Here is a 25,254-nt window from a genome sequence, read left to right as displayed (position 1 = left end):
CACAATTCTGGGCTTTTCATTGTGCTTCCTTTCTCAATCGTGGGTATCACCAAGTTTGTAATGCCACTCCCACCAATCCCTCCTTAACTAACCGTGTCATCGTATATACAGTGGAACCCAGATATAGTGCAATAGTTCGGGTAAAAAAAAAAACGCATCGCGAAAAAGATGCTGGCTGTGTGTGCGTAGGGGCACAGCAAAAAAGCATGCCTAGATCAATGATCGTAAATACAGTGAATGTTGCAGGTATAAGGCTGAAGATCGTGGTTGGCGGATGTTGGCTCCCTTCTTTATTCAATGGATGGGAGGTTTATTTTCACTTGTGATTTAAAAAAAGATTGATTAAATAGGTTTCCTTAGTTTCAATCCACTGGCAATGCTGGGCTGTGTTGAAAAAAAATTAATACAGTTCCTTTATTTATTTAAATTACATATAACTTTAATTATTCCAATAATGCCATTCACCTGGTCATCTTTTTCTGGCTAGTTTTCTGAATTATGTGAATGTTATTCCTAGAATTTCTGTCACCTTTCTGCCAACATTAATCTCACTGTGATACTGGTTTTAAAAAAAGCTAATGGCTGTAGAGAAAAGCCAAGTATGTATTGCTGAGACTAACATTGAAATATGGGTTTTCCCAAAGATTTTGGTTTATTATTGTTCAGTAAGGAGATTGAAAGAAATGTTGGTGATTTGTATGATGCATTGTTTTTTTAATTACCAGTAAGTACTCTGGTTTATTTGAATGGCGACGACAATTTTAGGATGACAGAGTGCTTCAGTTAAGTACTTCTCAGTGTTGTAATCCAGAGTGCATATGCCACAATGTGCCAGTGCTGATAAGTGGATATTCACTTGGCTATCGTGGGTTAGTAGGCTGGTTAACCCCTGTAAATTGCTTGTAGTGTGTAGATGACTGGTAAAACATGGGGGAAATTGAGAATCTGGAGCAAATCAAATGGGATTAGTGTAATTGTGTACTTCACTCGACACCAATTCACAAGGCAAGGGGCCTGTTTCTGTGCTTTGTCTGACTCTATAATAATCAGTTATGTTCTGAATATGTGGAACTTACTGCTGTGTCCAAAATGATAAGCAGTTCGTATCCCCAACTTGATCCTATTTCTTGAGAGAAAAAGTAATGAAAATCTGGTCATTATAATAGTAACTTAACAGGCAAAGACCTTATTAACATTGAAATAGTGAAATATCAATAATTGAATTGGGAACCAGCAAACGAGTAAAATATCAGTTTACTGATTTTAGCCAAGAATTGTGCAGTATATGGGAGCAGGCCTTTTTGGGCTCGTAATGTATGCTGACTATCTTGCCTTATCTAGACTACCCTGACTTGCCTGCAATTCTATATCCCTTAATGCCTTGCTCATTCAATTACCTGTTCAGATGCCCCTTTAACTGTTGTTACTGTTCCTGCCTTCAATAACGCTAATAGCTGCTCTGCATTTTTTAAGACACCCATACCACGGGAAATACACTTGATATCTACCTTCTATCATAATTCTATACATAAATTGATCAACACTTTCAAATTTCTACTTGTAACTCTAACCCTCCAATCTCGAAAATTTTTGACAATTGCCATGTTAATCACCTTTACTGTAGCACAGTAACCAGAACTACATTCAATACACCCAAGGGTAGGCTATCCAACCTTTTTGTATACAGTACAACTTCAATTATCCAAAATCCTCACTTATCCAGAATTTTTTTGGATCTGGAAGTGACGTCTGTTCGGCTCTGAAATTTTTTTCGGATAATTGAAGATTTCAGAAAAATCAGAAATCCTCATTTATCCAAAAAATTTTGAAGCTGAAATGATATCATTTCACCTCCAAAAAATTTTTGGATAACTGAAGATCTCAGTTTTGGTGGCAAACTGACCCCGCAATTTAGAAAAAATCTCAGTAGAATTTTGAATTTTTTGGTGTTGGATTTATCTTATTTTGTTCAGGTTGTTTTTTAGTGAGAATTAAACACTATTTCATCATTAAAAACCTTCCTTTGTTGTTTAAAACACTGTCACAAGTTGTTACTGAGCTGTTTTTAAAAAAAAAAATGACCAGTTATCTGAAAATATTGTTTATCCAAAATAGGCCCAGTCCCAACCATTTTGGATAATCAAAGTTGTACTGTATATGTAACATGGTGTTTCAACTTGGTGGATGTTGAGAAACGTGCCTTAATTCCTTCACCATCCTGAGTTGCTGCTTTCAGGGAAGTATTTACTTGCTCTTCAACGTCAGTCTGTTCACTTCTCAGGCCCTACCATTCTGTCTTTTCCTGGTTTAATTTCTCAAAATGCATCACTTTACTTCAATGAGTTAAATTCCATCTGCCTTTTTTCTTTTTGTGTACTTTCTCAATTGATCTGGATCCTGTTGTAGCCATTGTCCACTATAACATTAGCTTACGAGTCATACCACCTACATTCTCATCCAAATCCACAAAAATGTGACAAACAACAGAGGATGCAGCACTGACTGATCTGAAAAGCAGCCCTCCACTACCACCCTCTGCCTCCAATCACCAAGTAGATTTCTGAATGCAATGGCCATGTATTCAATGCATTCTAAACCTTTTTGACCAACCTACCAATTAGGACCTTATCGAAGACCTTGCTAAAATCTGTCTATTGTGGATTATGACTACTGCCTTAATCTCATCAATCCTCTTGTCATTTAAAAAAAAAGTTTTCAGACAGATTCTGTCATGCATATGTCTATAATGCCAATCCCTAATCATTCCTTACCTTTCCAAATCCAAATACAGCAAGTCCTGACTCAGAATACCTTCCAATAATTTTTCCATCACTGCTGTTCCCTGGCTTATTGCGACTGCCTTTTTTTACAAGTACAATATTAACTATCCTAAAGTCTTCTGTTACCTTACTGTTCTACTTTCTGACATAAATATTACATGATCCCCCTTTGATCTTCTAATTTCCTCCTTAAATACATGTATGTATATCCCTTGTAGTCTTCAAGAGACTTGCTTGATTTCTTCTGCCTATATCAGAATCAGGATTTATTGTCATGAACAAGTTATGAAATCTGGTGTTTTTGTAGCAGCCCCTCACAGAGCGAACATCCCTATTATGAGCATCTTACAACATTACTATGAAAAGTCAGGCAATGTCTTTGATTCATTGATTATTCAGGAATCTGATGGCAGTGGGGAAGAAGATGTCCTTGTCCCATTTAGTGCTCATCTTTAGACTCCTGTACCTTTTTCCCCATGGTAGCAGAGGCCTAGGTGGTGGGGTCTTTAAGAATAGAGGCTGCTTTTTTAAGACACTGTCTCATGTAGAGGTCCTTGATGGAGTGAAATCTGGTGTCTGTGATGTCGCAGGCCAAGTTAACAATCCTCTGGAGTGTATTCTTGGCACCTCCATACCAGGCAGTGATGCAACCAGCCAGAATACTCTCCATGGTACAGCTGTAGAAGTTTCAGAGTCTTCTGTGTCATGCTGAATCTCCTCGGACACCTCACAAAGTCTAGCTGCTGGCAAGCCTTCTTTGTGGTTGCATCAGCGTGGAGGCTCCAGGACAGATCCTCAGAAATGTTGACACCCAGAAATTTGAAGTTCTTCACTCTCTCAACTACGTTTTTAATAAATTGCTTAATTTATTCAAATGTGCTTCATGAAAAAATGTAAAGCTTTGGGGTGGTTTAAAAATGGAAGTTTTTAATGTGTTTTTCTGCATGTTCAAAGGTGGGTATTCAGTTTCATTTTCAATTTCATGATTCTTGAAGTTTTCAATAACTTCCATCCACATCTCCCTTCATTATGTTTTGAACTCCCTCGGTGCAGAAATTGCTGATATTTCAAAGTTAATTTAGCTGACTAAACACCATTTGGACAATGTGGACTCTGGCACCTTGAGAAGTGACTGTACATGTTTCTTACAAAGTAGTACATGCTGAAATTGTTTTGTTGTCAAATTGTTGTTATAGTAGTTTGTTTTGATGGAAGTTTTTTCATGACGTTTTGGGTGCTGTGCGGTACAGTACAGTACTTGTGTGCAACAACTGATTTTGCCTGGAAATGTGCACCAAATGATTTGCATTCTTTTAATAGGTCTTTGGCTGACTGTTATTTTTTGTAAGTGTCTTAACCTAGAAATATCGCAGGCTTGGCTGGAAGTCAAACTTAATAGTCCCATAATTTAAACTCTTCTGATATAATTAGAAAAGTGGTACATGTACAAGCATCAGATCTGTCCTTTTCATTTGTTTTAATAAAGCAATTTTTTAGCAACAGAATCAGGATTTATTATCAGAAACTAATCATGAAATTCGTTGTTTTGCAGAAGCGTCATACAGTAAACACTCATAACCATCTTATAACATTACTATAAAAACGTAAAATAATAAAAATTATAGTGGATGAAAAATAAGACAGTGTCTTTGGTTCATTGATTATTCAGGAATCTGTTAGCAGCGGGGAAGAAGCTGTCCTTGTGCTGCTAAGTTCTCCTCTTTAGGTTCCTGTACTTTTTCCTGATGGTAGCAGAGTTAAGGTGATGCCGGTAGAGGACCCATGATTCGGAGCCGAACAGGAGTGTGGGTATGACAACGGCTCTGTATACGCTAATCTTTGTGAGGTTTTTCAGTTGGTTGTTTTTCCAGACTCTTTTGTGTAGTCTTCCAAAGGCGCTATTTGCCTTGGCGAGTCTGTTGTCTATCTCATTGTCGATCCTTGCATCCGATGAAATGGTGCAGCCGAGATAGGTAAACTGGTTGACCGTTTTGAGTTTTGTGTGCCCGATGGAGATGTGGGGGGGCTGGTAGTCATGGTGGGGAGCTGGCTGATGGAGGACCTCCGTTTTCTTCAGGCTGACTTCCAGGCCAAACATTTTGGCAGTTTCCGCAAAACAGGATGTCAAGAGCTGAAGAGCTGGCTCTGAATGGGCAACTAAAGCAGCATCATCTGCAAAGAGTAGTTCATGGACAAGTTGCTCTTGTGTCTTGGTGTGGCATCACCTACGGCTCCTAGAACGCTTCCACCAGCGTTGTCTCCGCTCCATCCTCAATATTCATTGGAGCGACTTCATCCCTAACATCGAAGTACTCGAGATGGCAGAGGCCGACAGCATTGAATCCACGCTGCTGAAGATCCAACTGCGGTGGGTAGGTCACGTCTCCAGAATGGAGGACCATCGCCTTCCCAAGATCGTGTTCTATGGCGAGCTCTCCACTGGCCACCGTTTCAGAGGTGCACCAAAGAAGAGGTACAAGGACTGCCTAAAGAAATCTCTTGGTGCCTGCCCCATTGACCACTGCCAGTGGGCTGATCTCGCCTCAAACCGTGCATCTTGGTGCCTCACAGTTCGGCGGGCAGCAACCTCCTTTGAAGAAGACCGCAGAGCCCACCTCACTGACAAAAGACAAAGGAGGAAAAACCCAACACCCAACCCCAACCAACCAATTTTCCCCTGCAACCGTGTCTGCCTGTCCCGCATCGGACTTGTCAGCCACAAACGAGCCTGCAACTGACGTGGACATTTACCCCTCCATAAATCTTCGTCTGCGAAGCCAAGCCAAAGAGAGAGAGAGAGAAGAGCAGAGTTAAGAGAGTGTGGCCTGGGTAGTGGGGTCTTTGAGGATAGAAGCTGCTTTTTTAAGACCGCCTCATGTTGAGGTCCTTGATGGAGTGAAGTCTGGTGCCTATGATGTTGCAGGCCGAGTTAACCACCCTCTGGAGTTTTTTCTTGTCCTGAGAGTTGGCACCTCCATACCAGGCAGTGATGCAACCAGCCAGAATGCTCGTCATGGTACACCTGTAGAAGTTTACGAGACCTCGGTGACGTACTGAATCTCCTTAGACACCTCACAAAATATTGCTGCTGGCCAGCCTTCTTTGTGATTGCATCAACATGGAGGCTGCAGGTCAGATCCTCGGAGATATTGACACTCAGGAATTTGAAGTTCTTAACCCTTTTCACTACTGAGCCCTGGATGAGGACTGGGTCATATTCCCCTGACTTCCTGCTGAAATCCACAATCATCTCCTTGGTTTTGCTGACGTGGAGCTGATCGATCTCCCTCCTGTAGCTTCCTCATTACTGTTTGTGATTCTGCCGACAACTGAAAAAACGATGAAAAGTGGGCAACAGACAGCTAATGGAGATCTGCCATGCTTGAAAATGGAATGATAAAGTGCACGTACTTATTTGCCATTTTCTAATGAGACCTGAAGGAAAGAATGAGAATACAGTTTCCTCTGTTTTAGTCTCTTTTTGCTGAACAGCCATCTTCTAACAAGCTACCAAAACAGCAGATGAAGATCATAAAAAATATATCGCGTATGCTTTCAACTTGTTTATAAGAGAGGAGGAGTCACGTGATGGAGTAGTGGCCGGACGGTGAACTCCAGCCCTCTCCAGAAAAGTCGGGAAAAACAAAGGAAAACACAAAGGCACAGAAATAAAAGTTACAGAAAAGTGAGTATAAAGGTGGAAAGAAGATGGCGACAAAAAAAGAAAAATCGAAAGCAACGGCAAGAAGAGAGGAAGAGAAGACAAAGGAGGAAAAAGGTGAAGGCCTTACCCGTCCGAAGAGGCCCGCTGCGGAGAGAGAAACCCGCTCCCTCAGGTCGGTAAATAATGGACTACAAAAATGGCTCGCAGAGCCGAGTAAAAGTGCGCAACCGCGCATGCGCGATACTTCGCGCATGCGTGATGCGAATGAAAAAAAACACACCGACGGGAGGGGGGACCAGCTGGGGAGTCGATCTCCACAGCCGGCAACGACAGCTGCAGAACACCTGCAGCAAGAAGAGACCACAGAAGACAATAGAAACAAGAAAGAAGAGGAGGAAAGGGCAACAAAGAAACAACAGATGGTCAACCCAGAGGAGGAAGAGGAAGAGTACAGTGAAATAGAAGAAGAAAAGAAAGGCAAGATAAAGGATATACTTGCTCTTATTAAAGGATACATGGAGTCATTTAAAGAATGGCAAACACAGGAATTTAAGGATTTAAGAAAAAGAATAAACAACACAGAAGAGAAAATAAATAAAATGGAGATGACCTTAACAGAAATGGGAAAGAAAATGGACAAGATGGAAGAGCGGGCAGTAGCAGCAGAAATGGAGGTAGAAGACTTAAAAAAGAAATTGGAGAAATCTAATAAAAAAACTAAAGAGACACAAGAACTACTAGCTCAAAAAATAGATACAATGGAAAACCATAACAGAAGAAATAACATAAAGATAGTGGGCCTTAAGGAAGATGAAGAAGGCAAGAATATGAGGGAGTTTATAAAAGAGTGGATCCCTAAGACCCTAGGATGTACAGAACTACAGCAAGAAATGGAAATAGAAAGGGCACATAGAGTATTGGCCTCTAAACCACAACCACAACAAAAACCAAGATCTATTGTAGTAAAATTCCTAAGATATACTACAAGAGAAAAGGTACTGGAGAAGACAATGGAAAAAGTAAGAGAGGGCAACAAACCACTGGAGTATAAAGGGCAAAAAATCTTCATTTATCCAGATATAAGTTTTGAACTCCTAAAGAAGAGAAAAGAGTTCAATACAGCAAAGGCGATTTTATGGAAGAAAGGGTATAAATTTATACTAAAGCATCCAGCGGCATTGAAAATATTTATTCCAGGACAACAAAACAGACTATTCTCGGATCCAGAAGAAGCACGAAAATTTGCAGAACAATTACAAAAATAGACTGAGGGAGGAAGACGGGTAATGAGAGTTAAAATGATCACGATTGATATGTATGTGGGTAAAGACAAAAATAGACTGAGGGATGAAGACGGGTAATGAGAGTAAAAATGATCACGATTGATATGTATGCGGGTAAAGAGGTATAAGAGTGAATAGAGACAATGAGCATATGTGAATGTATCTGTACTTAGAGGAAAATATAGATAGTATAGACAAGAATTAATAAGGGAAGGTAATGGAATAGAGAGAATAAGGAGGGAATTAAAAGGGTGACCTTTGTGACATATGAAAAGTGAAATCTTTTCTGGGGGGGCGGGGTGGGGGGAAATAGCGGTCACTGCAAAATCAGTTGACGCTTGCGAGTGGATTCGCAAATCCAAATGGAGAGGGGAGATGTGGTTGTCCGACAAGGGATAAAGGACAACTCAGGAGGTGAAGGGGAGATTGGGGATAAATAAGATAGAAATAGGAGAATAAGGAAAATGTTGGATGTTGTAGGAATGTTGTCTTATAAAGAGTTGAAAATAAGAAAACAGAAATGGAAAAGGAGGAAAGGTAATGATGGAAAAACAGAAAGAGAAGATAAACAAAATATAAAAGGGCTACGCTGAACTATATGACTTTAAATATTAATGGAATACATAACCAAATTAAAAGGAAGAAACTACTAAATTTAAATGAATAAATGTATTCCATTAGAAAAAATAACATATAGGTTAAGAAATAATATTGAAATATTCGAACAAGTATAGGAGCCTTACATTAAATACAATAGCGAAAACCTACCGGGGACAAACATTACCTAAGTTGATGGAAGGAGAAGGAAAGAAAAGAATGGACTCAGTAGAATTTCTGGTGTAATTTTGTTGAATGACAACATTGTCTGACTGGCTTAATGCAACCTAGATTGTATACCTAAAATGAATGGGGGGGGGGGATGGGGGGGTGGCTTGGGAGGAAGGGGGGGGGGGAGAAAAAGTCACTGTATATGTGTGAAAAAGAAATAGTGTATATCATGGATAATGTGATTTATGGTGTGAAAAATAAAAAATTTAATAAAAAAAAACTTGTTTATAAGACAAGTTCACATGATTTAATATAATCGAGTGAAGACTATACATCTCACCAGCCACGACCCAATTCTGTATGAGATTTTTTTTTAAAGATGTGGCATTGGTGTCTGTTCTACATTGAAGCTGATCCAAGTAGCTGAGATATTTCAAGATATCTGAAAGTCCATACAGCTTAGATTGAGCAAGGATGGCAGATTTGCTGCTTTGTAATGCATGTTGTGGCAGTATGGTATTTATTTTCTTATTACTAGTACATGGAATTCAAACTTCCTCTAAGATCATAAATGTCAATCTTTTAGATACAAATTCAATAACCTAACTACTATGAAGTCTTGCCCTAGTTGATAGAATTGCTATCAGTAAAAAAAAAGTGTTTGAGTATTCTTTTCTGGCCAGGTTTATAGTTCATTTGAACAGATACATGGATGAAAAGGGTTTAAACAGTGGTACTCAACCTTTTTTTCCTACTTGCATGTCATTTTGGAATCCCTTACTTCAGAGTACTTATGGCATAGGATCCCATAGGTGCTCTGTGGTTATAAAGGGATTACTTATGTTGGTATGTGAGTGGGGAGAAAAATAAAGAACCACTGTTTTAAAAGGATGTATCCCTAATGCAGCAAATAGTACTAGCCCAGGATGCCAACTTGGTCAGCATGGATGAGTTGTGCCAAAGGTATTATTCTGTGCTGTATGACTATAACACCCTTATACTTCAAGGGGTTTAAGAAAAAAAATTCAGTTCCATTTTTAAATATCAACACAGTTGAAAACTGCCTTTTACTTGGAATGCCACATCCTTTTACTCAAGCCAGCCAGCGGTATCCCTTCACCCTCCCCCCCCCCCCCCCCCCAACCCCATAATGTGCCTGTAAAACAATGACTTTCGAAGAGCTTCTTTAAAATAATGTGGTTTTACATGACAGAGCCTCCGATCAAAGCACATAAATAATTTTTAAAAAAGGTAACTGACAGAATTGCATCTGAAAGAAAACAATGATTTTTATTTATTTTGATGTGAAAAAAATAAATTGAAGGTATGGTGGTAGATATGGTATACTAGTATATGGATTTTAGAAAGGCATATTGACAAGGTCCCCCATGGTAGACTTACTCAGAAGTTGTGAGGAATGGGATCCATAGAAATTTGTCTGTATGGATTCAGAATTGCTTGCTAAAAGCAATAGGTAATAATAGATGGAACCTATTCTACTTGGAGTTCAGTGCCTCGTGGAGTTCCACTGGGATCTCTTGTGGGACCCCTGCTCTTTTATGATTTTTGTTATAAATGACCTGGATGAAGAAGTGAAAAAATGGGTCAGTAAGTTTGATGACATGAAAATTGGAGATGTTCTGGATAGTGTAGAAGGTTGTTGTGGGTTACAACAGAATTCAGAGCTGGATGGAGAATTGGCAGATGGAGTATTATTGGATAAGTGGAAACAGAAGCATTTTCAAAGGTCATGCTTAAAGGTGATGAACATGGTTAATGGCAGGATTCTTAGCAATGTGGAAGAACCTTGGGGTCCAAATCCATAGATCTCTCAAGTTTGCTGCGTTAGTCAGGGGATTGAATTCAAGAGCCATGAGGTAATCTTGCTGCTCAATAAAACTCTTGTTAGTCTAGAATATAACCATATAACCATTTACAGAGTGGAAGCAGGCCATGTCGGCCTTTCGCCTCCACACCAGTTCACTAGAACAACTCCACTAGCTTAAACCTCCCACTCACCGCCAGTAACCCTCCAATTCCCTCACCTCCAGGTATGATGTTCAATTCTGGTTGCCTCATTCCAGGAAGCTTTGGAGAGGATGCAGATGAGATTTACCAGGATGTTTCCTGGATTGGAGATTGTCTTATAAGGAAGATTAGCAGAGCAAGGGTTTTTCTCTTTCGAGCAAAGAAGGATGAGAGATGACTTGGAGGCTACAAAATTATGAGAGGCATAGATAGGGTGGACAGCCAGTGACAGTTGTGAATACCCAAGCTTGTATAAGGTGAAGGGCAGAAAGTTTAGGGGAGATATCAGGAATAAATATTTTAAGAATAAATTTTAAAGTGTAGTGGGTTTCTGGAATGCATTGGCAGGTATGGTGGTGGAGACCAATATAGGCATTTAAAAGGCTCAGATGGGCACATGGATGCAATAAGAATAGAGGGTTATGGGTGTGATGTACAGTGGGTTTGGGTGGTTTGGCACAACATTGTGGGCTGAAGTGCCTGTTCTCTGAGAATGTACGAGAAAATAGAAAATGGTTAAAATAAATAATCAATCACTGACTAATTAAAAATGTAGTACATTGCTTTCAGAAGTTGAATTGGTTTCACATTAAAGTATAGCCTGATCTTTTTTTTTCTTTCTAAAGTGGATGATCTTGCATTTACCAACATTTCAGTTCATTTGCTAGACCCTTGTTCACTAACTTAGCCTTGCACCCTATGGCACTCTGTTTATCGCTCGCTAACAACACAGAAGTGCTCATTTATCTTAACTTTCTTCTATTGGTTGACCAATCCTATATCCATGCTAATACATGACCTGCAACTCCATGTATCCTCATGGTTAAGTCTTTTATACAATATCATGTTGCACAACTTCTGATAATCCCAGTCTGCAGCATCCACCTGTTTCCCCTATCCACTGTGCAAGTTGCATCCTCCAAAATCTCCAGTAAACATATCAAATATGGCCTGCCATTATTACAGAACCTTATTCTCTGTTAAAAGAATGAAGGGAGATCTTGTCTGTAAAATTCTTCTAGGAATTAACAAGCTGCATAAGAACATCAGAAGTAGCAGCAAGAAAAGCCATCTTGCCCCTCAAACCTGCTTTACCATTCAATCAGATTACACTGATCTAACCATAGACTGATCTAATTACCTGCCTGTTCCCTATAACCCTTAATTTCCCTTTTATCCAGATCTACTACTGTCTTAAATGTATTTAATGAGGCATTCTCTGCTGCTTCATCTGACAGAGAACTCCACATTCATTACTCTTTCCTCATCTACTGTCTGAAATCTTAAGGCTATGTCCCTAGTTCTAGTCTCATCTGTCAGTGGGAGCAACCTTCCTACTTCCACCTCATCTATTTCATAATTGTATGTCATATTAGACTGCCCCTCATCCTTCAAAACTCCAATTCGGCCCAGGCAACTAATTCTACATCTTTGATGGAGCAAGAATGTTTCACCTGGGTGAGGAGTCTTCAACTAGGGCTCATCGTCCCCATCCAAGGGGCTGGCTGTTTTACTCTCGGGTTCGAGGGTGGTGACCTTTTGGAATTCTCAGAGGAGTGAGTGGTTCACTTACTGAAATTGAAAGATTTCTAAATCATAAACTGAATTGAAGAATGTGATGATGATGAGGGAAATGCTGCTGAGGTGGAAGAGCAGCACAGTCCTGGGGAATGGCAGAACAGACAAGAAGGTCTGGATGTAGGACTGTAGCTATTTCCTGTCTAGCCTTTGAAAACCATATATTAGATCACAACACACCTTTTCATATAGTTTGCTTACAAAATGCAGGTGTGTATTTTCAAAAAGCATTTGAGAGTCTACCTCAAGGCTATTAAAGAGCTTTGGGATTTGTGTAATGCAAATTGGTTGGATGTCAGAAAGAAATATACCAGTGTCTCCTCAGGTTGACAGATTGTTGCTAGAAGGATGGTGCAAGGATTAACAGGAGGCACTCAGATGTTTATAATTGATATTAATTGAATGAAAGGGCAATGTATAAAACGTAAGTCAGCCACAAAAGAAACTGTGTGAGAAAGTAAGGCTGTGAGGATCCAAAGCTTGCAATTGAATTTAAGTAGGTTAAATGAGTAGGCAGAAAGTACCAGATTAATTATTCTGTGGGGAAACTCGGGTTATTCTCTTTGGAAAGGAGAATGAGAAAATCACATTTTAAAAATTGTACAGAAATTTTAAGTGCTCGACAAAGAACTTGTTGATTCATTAAAAAACCCAGAAAGTGAATGTGCATTTAAAAGAAAGTATTGAAATTCTGTTGTAGTTGTGCAGGGCTTTTGTGAGACAACATCTGGATTGTTGTGCAATTTTGGTGTCTGACAGTTCAAGCAATGCATACTTGGTAGGCTGATTATTTTAATAAGAGGATTAGCTTCAGATTTGGATGAATGGGCATAAAAAATTTAAAAAAAAATATATATATATTAACAGTGTTGATGGACAGTTTTTCCAGCAGAGAAATCTGGAATTATCAGGAGCTTTGAGTAAAGAAATTGCAAATCCCCATTAATTGTGACTTTATTCCTCATCAATCTTTCTATTCTTGGGTTAGTCATTTCCTGTTGTTACAAGTTATATTAGTATGGTTATGGATAAATATGTCTTTAAAAGAGATTGTGGGGTTTAGTGGAGGTCACCACAAACAGAATAACACTTCATAAAAGACATCTCATTTAAAATGAAAGAGCTTTGCTGAAGCGAGGCATTGAGGCTCCAGTTGGCTTTGCAGAACCAATGAAGAATGCTGATCTATTGTGTGTGTGCAATAAAGTCCAGGCTCAGAAGGACTTATAATATCTTTCAAAGATTGGGTTTGGAGCCTTGGGAGAGGTTTTGAAGACTGGTTGTGAGTTCTGAATTCAGCCTGTTCAAAACCTTTGTCGTCCTTTCAAGAGGAAATGGCTGGCTCGAGTGTTTCTCCTGAAGTGAGGGAAACAAGAGGAACTCTGGTGACCTGGAAGAAGTTATCTTTTGGAAAACCCATGATGAGGCAAGTTTCTTCAGCAAGACACTGAAGTGACTGATTGGAGGAAATCAGTTTATATGTGTCCAATGAGCAACAAATTTCTCTTTAAAACCAACAAGAACTTTCCTGAGTGGTAACCATTTAACTTTAAGCACCAGAGCCTGATGAAGATTCATCAATGTTAAATTCTGTGCACAGTATGAGAATTGCCTGAAACAGGTGAACTTGGAGAAGTGAATGATTGGACTGTGAAACAAAGAACTTTCTTGAAGATAAATATATTACATGCACATGCACTTAGAATTAGAAGAGGGTTAAGTTAATAGTAATAAGTTTAAGATTGATCTTGTTATTATGTTTAAAGAAAATTAAAAGCAATTTTTGTTTAAGTAACCATCGTCTTGGTATCTTTCTTTTGCTGCTGGATTTTGGAGTCCTCTGGGGTTGTAACACTGTGGAAGCAGAATATGCAATTGCAACATGATTTTTTTTAAAAATCTTCGTAGAACATTACAACACATTTCATGTCCTTCACATGATGTTATGCCAACTGATGTAAACCTACTCCACAACTATCTTTCTTGTCAACCTACCTCACACCCAGAGACCTCTTTCTCTTACTTTCCTTTCCCTAAGAATCTTTTGAATGTCCCGATGGTACTACCCTCCACCACCACCACCCCTGGCAGTTTTCTAGTACCCACCTGGATAAATAAAAAAAAACCTGCCTTTGATGTCTCGCATGAACTTCTACTACCCTAAAATAGCTGTCCTTAGTATTTGCTATTGTTGCCCTAGGAAAAAGATGCTGGTGTTCACCCCACCTAAACCCCTCATAATTTTATATGCCTCTATTGTCACCCCTTGTCCTTATTTAGTATTTTTTAAATACTTTGCTAGTCTATGCACAAATTTATTTTCACTCAAATTATTCTACAGTAAAACCCATGATATCTGCACCTATGGGAATTGGTAGATGCCAGTTAAGTGAATTTTCAGGTTACTTGAGATTGTGTGTTTCATGACTGGCGAACTAACAACAAGGTGCACCAATTTTAAACTTCTGCATTTTTTACCTATTTATTTTCTGGGATTGATCAATTATTTGCTGGTTGCTTCAGGCTGCCGGTTGCTTGAATTCTGGATAACAAGGATTTTGCTGTATTTTAGTTTTCATGGTTCAAGTACTATTTACTTAAAACTGATTTACACTAATTTTGCTCTTTTACTGTTTCTTCTGTTATTTTTACCACTTTCTATAATTCATTGGCCTTGTGATCTCGTGGCTTGGACTTTTGATGAAAAGTTCATTGGAATCCATCAATATAGCTCTTTTTCTAACTATCTCTATATCACTGGTTGTATTCCCCATATCTTTTAGTTGTTCTCTATAAATATGGTGATCATTTTCACTTCCATTTGTTGAGTGCAATGTAGTGGTCTTTGTTTGAACTGCTGCGTCTTATAACTTCAAAATATGATCACAATTTATGAGCATCACCTGTTCAAAGTTGGTTTATTAAAATTCATAAATTTAAATGTATACTTTCTGAAATCTCTCTGCTCCCTAACAATGATTTTTCTCAATCAGTTGTACTCTTGAAATTCAATTCAGATTCAAGATTCTTTTATTGTCATGTACTAACACCCAAAATGTAATTACACAAAATTAAACAATTTTTGCCTGCTATAAAACCACACAAAAAGGCACCACTAGCATTGCCCGGCACCCACAACAATAAGAGCAAGAGAAACAAAAAAGTCCCTCCAGAGACAATGATTGTGGATTCTCCTGCAGCTCTTCTGAAGCCTTGGTAACTGCACAGCTTCCTGTTCGATCCATTAGCAAACCTGAGCTACCAGACTGAACCTTCAATACATTCAGAAAGCTTTTGGCACTGGAGGCCCCTTCAGGAGATATTCTTGCCCTCAAATCCTGATACCTGGTTCCCACGAGTCTCCAGCAGCCCATGTCATGGTTTGAGTCCTTTGGTCACTAGTCTCAGTGGCCTGTGTGTGTGTCCTTCAGCCACTGAGCCCCTCTTTGACCTGTTGATGTGGTCACTTTCCTTCTGGGGTCCTTTCATGGGCTTCTCCTTAGTGGGAGAGTGTTCTCCTGCTTTGATGCCCTATGGCAGTCCACTGAGTTTGTAACCCCTCCTGGTTTTGCTGCCTTAACCTTGGGCACAGACTCTTATGATTTTAAGATGTTTTTTCAAACAACTCACCAGATCCTTTAACAGGCTGTTTAAAGCCTATATGGGACTATTGACATTATGACCAGGCAGTAGGACCCTACAGAGAAGCAATGTATCACTGTGCCCCACTCTCCTGGATCTTCAACAGTCACAGTATTGTTATTACAACAGCTCCATTTTGTTACTGCCATTTTGTACAGAGTACTTGGTAATTTTCAGTATTATACAGTTGAAAATGTTTCAAGATGCAAGATTCTTTTATTGTGTAATTAAAAAGAAAATGCAATATTACACAAAATTTCCTTTATTCTACCATAAGACAAACAAAGGTTTGTTATCAGCAGAAATTGCACAGTGCCTCTTCTAGTCATGGAAAGTGAAGCGAGAGAGAAACTCTACAATCACATAGTCAAGATTGAGATCAAATGATTTCAGGATATTTCCAAGAATTTAGCTTTTTTTGGTTGTTAAATATAATTTAGAAAATTCAGCCAGACTACTTTTTGGGGTCACTTTTGTCATCTCAACATTTCCAGGGAGTGGTATATAGAGTGAGGCCATTCATGTAGTTTCACCTACTAGATTTACAAGCTAATACATTTATTTGTGCTCTCATTTAAAATTTCTAATCTGCACCATCTCTCCATTCATCGCCGTCGCAGGAGATCACCAAACTTCTCTTGTCCTGATTTCCTGCACTACCGTCATTTCTTTTGTATCTGACCTATTGGCTTAGGCCATTTATAACTAGCACATCTTGCAGCATTATTGATTTTAATTCAGTTCCTGCTTTTTATTGAAAATTTTTTTTAATTTTAAGCCAGTTGAAATAAAAGTGACTATTTCAACTAACTTCATAATTCATTTTTTAAATTGCCTCTCAATGTCTCTCTTGATCAGAGACATTTAAAAACTGTGATGGATCCTGATAGATTGAGCTGTCAGAAGACCATTTTGGCAGTCCAGAGATTGCCCTTGGTATCTGCTGGTTATGTCCTTGCCCCATAACCAGTCTGCCTTGCAGAACAGCTGAGGCAGCAACCATAGGAGAACACTGAAAGTCACAAAAGCTTGGTGCAGTTATGGAATTGGCACGCTTGTAATATTTTTCAATATCTAATTAAGTACATTGTCCAGAGTAGTAGTCTTTATAGTTGGGGTTTCTGCAAATCTATTTCATTGTTTGACCTGTTTTTAATGATTAAAAATGGATGGATCTTCCTTTGCGCTTAAATGTCACACATTTCATATTAAAATCTGATGTGACAAACTCCAACCATGTACAGGCTACAATTTAACGCTGAAGCATTCATTTGAAAATACACAAAATGGTAGAAACATCTATTTTACTCTGTAAATTCTCAACAAATGCATTTTATTTGTTTTCCTGACAGTGCCAGAAACTACCAAGACCAGTCAAAGCCAGCCACAGCCCGCCAACTCCTCCAACAGTACTTCCACAACCACTCTCCTCAATAGCAATGGCAATGGCAAGCGAGCTTCTACCAGTTGTCAGCAACAGGCCTTGTCTCGTTACCCGCCCCGTGAAGTGCCACCTCGCTTCCGGCATCAAGAACAGAAGCAGCTATTGAAAAGAGGGCAGCCATTGCCACCTGCAACTGCCATCAGCAATAGTTTAGCACAAGGTACAGGGCAAGTGGCAGCAAACTCGACACAGCACAGCATTCAACAGACGTCCGGTGGACCACAGCAACTCCAACATCTTGGTAAAGGACAGACTGGTAAGACGACTCTTCAAACCCTAAATTAGTAAATAGTTAGTTCAATAATAGATTATAATTCAAATTCCAAGCTTTTGAAGATCAACAATGGACCAAATCCTACAGGGAAACATCAGTGGTTTTGCACCAAACCATGACCTAATATTGAACTCTGCCAGGATTTGGATTGAAGTGGTGAAGTAAAAGTTTGTCACAATCTCCCAGAACTTTCACTGGAGAATTTGCCTGTGATTCCATTCACATAAATATACAAGATAGGGTGAAGAACAGTAAATAAAAAGACATTTCCATAGGTTTAACTTAAAAGACGTAAGAAAAATAAGTTATTTGAGCTTTATTTGAGACTCCAACCTTGACCCACCCCTCCCTAAACACCACGATCATGCCAGATCTAGCCCCTTGCCTCTTTTCAGCTGGACATCTGAAGTAAAACAAAATACAAGGAACATTCAGGTGAAGGAGGGAGGTTTCATGTAAACTTATTTTTTTGAAGACTGTTTGTCTTTTAAATTAACTACCTCCTACCCATAGTCCATAATTTATATTTGAATTTCTCTGACTTTAATAATTTTTTTTTTAAAAAAGGAGAATTTACATAAAGCCAGGTTTTGACAAGTCAGGTCTTCCATAACCTGGGAAAAAAATATAAGAGCAGGACTTGGTCACTCAGTGTCTCAAGCCTAAACCATCATTCAATTTGACCATCGTGTATCTGCTCCAGGCCATATTTCTTCTGTAGCAGTTCTCCATAGCTCTTTAGATATGTCTGACTTTAGATGATTTCAGTGATATGCATGACTTCACACTCTCCCATATTAAATTATCCAGTTGCAAAGTTTGAATATCCTCATTACAGCATGCCCTTTCATCTTTTTTCACATCATCAGCACGTTATCCTCTCCTCCAGGTTAGCAATATAAATTATAAATAAAGGGTCAAGAAATAGGGTAAGGGTTTGACCTAAAAAAAAGTGTTTTTCCCTGTGATGACTAATCTTCTATCAGTGTTGAGACAGTTCCTCCAATCTTTTTTTGTGCATCTGACTTCAGTCTTTACAGGATACCTCTTGTGGAAGCCTTCTGAATGAATTAAATCTACAACATTACCATTATCATCTCTCTCACTTGTACAATCTCAAAAAAATGATCAGACCTCTTGATAGCAGAAGAATTCACAAAAAGTATCAACGAAGTTGAAATCGCTCCAAATAAGAGGCTGTAACTTAAAAAATGGGATGGTAGCTTAAAGCATTCATAAATCTTAATCCAGGTTCCCATTTTGTATATATCCTAAACATTTGGATGCTGGTGTAATTTTGTTGATTGTGAATGGTACACAAAGTGATTGTATAATTAACAGTCTAACATGCACAGCTGTCAGCAGTGGAAAAATGATCCACACACATGGGCGTAAATGTCTTCATTTTTTATTTCACATCACTTTGGCTTAAAGAACAATTCGAGCCAAAGCTAACATCAAATCTGTAGAAGTTGCAATGAAGTGCTAAAGTATGAAAAATTGGCTTTTCCAAGGTATTATTCATTCCAAGCCCTGTAGTCGTGTCGGCGGGTATTAAACTGTTAAGATAGTTGATGTAGGAGCTGCAGGTCCTGGCAGGTCATAGAAAACAAATAACACTCTTCAAAAGATGAAGAGAAAAATCCTTTTCAATGCAAGGAAAACCCCACGTTTAGACCAAAATAGCTCATAATTGACATTTTCTTGTCAGAATTCTGCAAATGACTCTTAATTAGTGGAACAGGTTCAGGGGTTTGAAGGAATATCTACAACTCCAAGATCTCGTAAATTGTTTGTGACCTTCATAAATAACGCAGACAATGTTATGATAATTCAAATCAAACACTGTAAGAGTTTGTATCTTCTCCCCGTATCTGCATGGGTTGCCTCCAGGTTTCCCAGTTTTCTCCTACCTTTCAAAATGTACAAGGTTTGTAGTTTAATTGGGGTATTTGGATGGCATAGGCTCATGGGGCGGAAGGCCTGTTACCATCCGGTATGTCTAAATTTAACTTTTTTAAAAACCCATTGAAATTTTAGATTGTCAGTGAATGAAAAGACAAAGAATTTATAACTGGTCACCAAAATATCCACAACAATCAACATGCTTATCAACAGTTGTTGTCTAACAGGTGCTTTGCTGAATGAAGAAACTGATCTTAAGCAATATCTAATACAGAACTGCTGTGCTAAAATAACCTTTCAGAAAGTGACCCCCCCAATCCATCTTTATCAGTTGCAATGAGACGACATTCTCACCTTTTAGATTTAAAATATGTAAGTTGCATCCAGAGAAGAGATTGAACTATTCTAGTATCTGGCAACCAGGCATTATTTACACATCATCCCCAAAAAATGTGAATATCCAGTTTATCATTCTTTGCTATTTCTGGAATAATGCGATGCACAAAGAGGTATAGAGGCACAAGTGAAAATAATTAAAGGAAACTGTTCAATAAACATCTGTTCCAGGTTTGTACTCTAGCAAATGAGAACAAATTCCATTCACCTCTCCCCAAAACTTAGCAGTTTTTTTTTATTTTACATAAATTTTATTCAAGGCTTCACTGTCATAACATTGGGGGAATTAATCATAAAGGTCACATAAACAACAATTTACGAGAACTTGAAGTTGAAGACATTCCTTCAAACACCTGAAACTTCAACTAGGTAGGAGGCATTTGAAAATTTCTGACAAGAGAATGTCAGTTATGAAATGTTTGGCCTAAACATAGATGATTTTTTTTTCAGAAATAACTTGACCATTTTTTTCATTATTCATAAGAAGTTACCAACTTTTTCATTGTTTATGGGACAAGAATTTAAAGCATTTTTTAAATGATTTCTCAAACCTTATTGAGAGCAATATCTGACTGATACAAATTAAGATATATAATATGCCAATCTAGTTTTATCTGTTATGATGAGTTGACTACCGAGCAGGGAATTGCATCACAAATTTAAAGCTGATTATTATCATGGCTAAGTAACCATCTGCTCATCCTCAGAAACCAAAATGTCAGCCTGCAGAGGTGTTCTATCACTTTTGTTTTGTATTTGAGACACAGGTTATAGATTAAGTCTTCTTTAAAAAAGTGCTTTGCTGTGTGTAACTGTAAAGTTTTTCTGGTATTATTTATTCTTTTCCATGTCTGTAATTGTATTTCATTTCTATATTGAAGTCTGTAGTCCGGATACCTTGCAAATACAGTAAACCCAGCCATACAAGCATAGAGCTTTAACAATAAGTGGCCACATGGCTTGGCAAGGGCAGATTTTGCTGTGGGGGTGGCGAAGAAGAGCCTCAATGAACTCTCTAGATGTTTTAAATGTATTTTCAACAGAAATTGCTGGATAGCTACCAGATAGTTTTCTTCTGATTGTCTCTGATACCTTGATGGGGTTAATTTACACCAGAAGAGACTAGGAATTGATCCAGGAACATTGTTAAACCTCCAGGTTAAGTGAACATCCTTGTGTAATATGGATTGTGGAGGATCATGTGGACTCTCTGTCTGGAATATGGTGAGATTGTGGAGGGTCATGTGACTTCTTCATCTGGAACCTGGTCTGAAGTCACCTTACATGCCAATCAAGGGGTAGATCTGCCTACCTGTGAAGCTGATGTGTGATTGGCCCTAGCAACTGTCGTGTAATTGATTGACACCTGGACGATCAATGGTTATATCTGCCCACAGGGAGGCTGATGCACAATTGGTCCTCACAGGTCATGTGGATGGGTCTTGCATTGAAAAGGCCAAGCACGTACAGTCTCTCGGATGTGCTCTTTGTTCTTGGTGCTGCATGAAGAGCATCACTTCACTGCAGGCCACTGGCCCCACTGAAGGGCCAAATGCAGTGAGCCTGTCCCGGATCCAAAGTTGTGGGTAATGCTGGAGAGCATTCATTTGATATACTGTTTTGTTGTCATTCATTTACTGTTTGTGTGCTGTGCCTGTTAGGGATAGAGGGTTGGTGGGTTCTATGTGTTTAACCCTTGCATTCCCAATTGGGAGTTGAGAATGCTTAACAGTAATTTATTTGCACCCGATGTGTAGTTATTTATGTATTATTGCTGTATATATGTACATTAGTTGTGACCATTGCTGAACTCTGGCTGTGAGCCATGGGCAGCTCCGGAGGGCCAACTGCAATGGGACCAACCTGGATCCTTAGCAGCAGTGTACCTGGAGATCAAATTCATGTGCTCGTTTAGTAATGCAGTGTACAGTGCCAATGGGTGTTGAAGAAGTTAAACCCTCATTTCTTGGTCTACTGTGTGTAGAGCGCGTCGAAAGAACCAAAGACTTGTTGATCCAAACCAAGGCTTTTATTAACTAGAAGACTGGAGCATATCACAAGTAGGTCGACCAGTCTAGAATGACCTGGTCTGGCTGGGAGCAATCCTTTAAGACCTGGCAGTGGGTGTGGCTACACTCTCAACCAATCACAGTCATCCTACACTACAATCTGTACATAGACACATTGGTGATAGAATCTGTACTATCACACTGTGCTTGTGTGCTGTGTACATTAGTGTGTGTCTGTTTGTTTCAGTTGTATTTTAAATCTCATGATACTTCAAATGCTCTGGAAATAACTTTGTTGAAGCACACAAGTCTTTGAGTGAGAAATATTTAGTGCACTGTAAGATGTTTGTATTTGGTGATCATGCCATATTAGATTCTCTTGAAAGTTAGTCTTGCACCAGAAAAGAGTACTAAAACAGGTCCCCCATCTCACTTCAGCAATTTTCCTATGGTGGCTGGGCAGTAGCAATGTATTATGGAAACAATAAAGGAGATGTAGGCTGTCGGCTTAGTTGGGGTGATTTACACTTTCACGGAAACCAAACATATAAGACGCCTGCTGAGAAGGTGCTGTGCCAGGGAGCCCAACAAACTTGCTGAAAATGGTCTTCTCCAGGAGTGAGAATACTTGAGGAAAGTAATTTTGTCTTCAAAGTAAACTGCATACATTGACAGTATTGCAGAGGAGAATTGTTCATTGAATGATGTACTTCATGCAGATTATGGATCACTATACATTTAGGAAATGGATATGACAGCAATCAATTTGAGAACAAACAGAGCAGAGATCAATTGTGTTTGATATGGATGGATTACAAAGAGGATATACAAAGCTTTGCATATCTCGAGATATACAAGGTCAAGAAATTCTTCTCGCGATCCTCAACAAGCTAAACATTGAAACCTTTTCTGTTACTGAAAAGCTCAAGATTTTTGATGGATGCCCTTTATGGCAACAAGAATGCAGTTAGTAACTGCATGTCCTTGTGGAAGATGCTGATTTGGGCTCAAAATAAGTAATTTCTTCATAATGAGTCCAATATGACTTCTGTACCAAATTGGGGCAGACACTTTTTTTCCTTTGCCCCTGTGCTCCCCAGTTTTAAATTTGAAATCAAAACATTCACATATAATTAAAGTCCACATGGTACCTCAGTTTGGCAGGCAGCAACCTCCTTTGAAGAAGACCGCAGAGCCCACCTCACTGACAAAAGACAAAGGAGGAAAAACCCAACACCCAACCCACCAATTTTCCCTTGCAACCGCTGCAACCGTGCCTGCCTGTCCCGCATCGGACTTGTCAGTCACCAACGAGCCTGCAGCAGACTTGGACATACCCCTCCATAAATCTTCGTCTGCGAAGCCAAGCCAAAGACCCTCAGTTCGGGGTACCATAATGTTTGGGTCATGGGGCTTCACAGGTGTTTGTGAGTACTTCAGTATTTTTAATTGCTTCATTGGTGTAGGTATAAGAGAGCTAGGCTTGCTTCGAAGCTTTTGATCACCTTTGGAGTCTAGTCACCATTTTTCAACATGAGGACCATGTAATACTACATTTAGAATGTAACCTATATGAAATTCTTGAACTTTTGTCTACTGTAAGGCAGACAAAAAGTCACCACTTTGACCAGCACCCCCCACAGAAACCTACCAAATACTGGCCGGTCCTGAGCCTCCTTATAGCTTCCGAGATCTGACCACCTCTGTCGTATTCAGGCTATTAGGGGTGTGGTTGTGCCAATGAAAGTCATGGAAGCCAATATGAGGCTGAAAAACAAGATTAAAACAGGAAGAGACATTGCCCAAACCTTATTATTACTAAAATCAACAGTTTGGAACATCAGTGAAAAGAAAAAAGCTTTCTGGAAAGCTCAGTAATCGCAAAGGGACTGGTACTCCAAGAAAGATCTCCACTGCTGGTGACAGAAGAATTCTCATCATAATGAAGAAAAGTTCCCAAATGTATGTCCGACGGATCAGAAACTCTCTTCAAGAGCCAGGTGTGGATGTGCCAATGACAACTGTCCGCAGAAGACTTCATGAACAGAAATACAGAGGCTATACTGCAAGATGCAAACCAAGGCAAAGATGATTTGCTTTGGATCTTGGGAAGTTCCTTTATGCCTTCACACTTTGCTCTTGCCATCACTTTTATAACAGATTAATTTTGGTCTCGTCTGCAGGCTCTTTTAAATACTTTTTAGCAAACTAATCTGGCCATCCTTTCTATGTACACTATAGCCTATATATTTCAGTTCATGAAGTCTGCGAACAGTAGTTATTGACATATCCACACCAACCTCCTGTAGAGTCTTTCTGATCTGTCGGACATACGTTTGTGATTTTGTTTCTTTATTATGACGAGGATTCTTTGGTCATCAGCAGTGGAGGGTCTTCCTTGGCTTACGGAGGTAACCAGTCTGCTCTTTCTTCTAAATGATGTTCCAAACAGTTGATTTTGGTAATCAGAAGATTTGGATGATGTCTCTTACTGTTTTATTCTTGTTTTTCAACCTCATAATGACTTCTTTGATTTTCATCAGCACGGCTCTGGTCCTCGTGTTGAAAAATGGTGACTACAGACTCCAGAGGTAATCAAATGCTGAGATGTATAAGCTTAGCTCTCATACCTGCACCTTTGAAACAATTAAACATACCTGAGTACTTAAAACACCTGTGAAGCCAAATATCCAAAACATTATGGTGCCCTGAAATGGGAAGACCATGAGTAAAAAGTCCTGTAATTTCTACATGGTGAAACCAAAATGTATAGAAATAATGTTGAATGAAATCAGGAATGTGCACTTTAATTACATGCAAATTTTTTATTACAAATTTAAAACTGGGGAGCACAAGAGCAAATAAAGGAAAAAAAATGTCTTTGTCCCAAACATTATGGAGGTCACTGTACATAGCAAAGATGTACTGGAGTACTTGGAATGGTTCTCTAATGAGGATTTTAAGTGACAATATGGCATTGACTCCACTGAATCTGGTTTCAAGATGATGGATAAGGTCTTGCAGAATGCTACAACTGTGGTGACATGCTTGTGGAAAAATGGATCCTGCAAAAATTTTTTTATTTGGATAAAGTCTAGGTAGGATGTCATGCTTTCAATGGCTGAAGCTTATTTGCAGATGAGCAGGTCTGCTGCTGCTCCTTTGTACTTGGTCACCATTGCCATGCAGGTGGCTCTACTGATAGGGGTATTCAGCAGCCAAATGGGGAAGAAAACTCTTCATTTTAGTTTAAGTCCAGTCTGTAAATTTTGAATAGCAGCTAACTCTGAAGCTGCCCACTCAGATCATCTGATAGGAATACAGTATTCTATCAAATAGCAAGAAAACCATTGTACTCCTGGTTCTTCCCAGCTTGGAGCTTTCCAGCTCAATAGACAAGGCTGGTAATGGAATTTAAAGTAATGGGTCTGTCAATTGATTGTGAATCAAGCAGACCTTATCCCTGATCCCATTTTATGTTGG

At 39.1% G+C, this 25,254-nt stretch overlaps 1 protein-coding gene across 8 annotated transcripts in view; it reads left to right on the top strand.

Annotated features, from left to right (window-relative positions):
* The window catches only part of tnrc6c1 (trinucleotide repeat containing adaptor 6C1), a 142,194-nt gene that overhangs the window by 35,879 nt on the left and 81,061 nt on the right, over positions 1-25,254 (top strand). For 7 of the 8 annotated variants that reach the window (XM_069930290.1, XM_069930289.1, XM_069930286.1 and 4 more), the window contains exon 4: positions 17,096-17,443. In XM_069930290.1, coding sequence (XP_069786391.1) covers positions 17,096-17,443 — 348 coding nt within the window. Of the gene's footprint in view, positions 1-17,095; positions 17,444-25,254 lie in introns of those variants that run through there. The other variant, XM_069930291.1, reaches the window with a different exon arrangement.

The sequence above is a fragment of the Narcine bancroftii genome, chromosome 3 (genome assembly GCF_036971445.1).
Source record: "Narcine bancroftii isolate sNarBan1 chromosome 3, sNarBan1.hap1, whole genome shotgun sequence".
In the NCBI taxonomy this organism is placed as follows: Eukaryota; Metazoa; Chordata; class Chondrichthyes; order Torpediniformes; family Narcinidae; genus Narcine; species Narcine bancroftii.
Note: the sequence above shows the minus strand (reverse complement) of the source record. Positions and strands in the feature narration are given on the sequence as shown.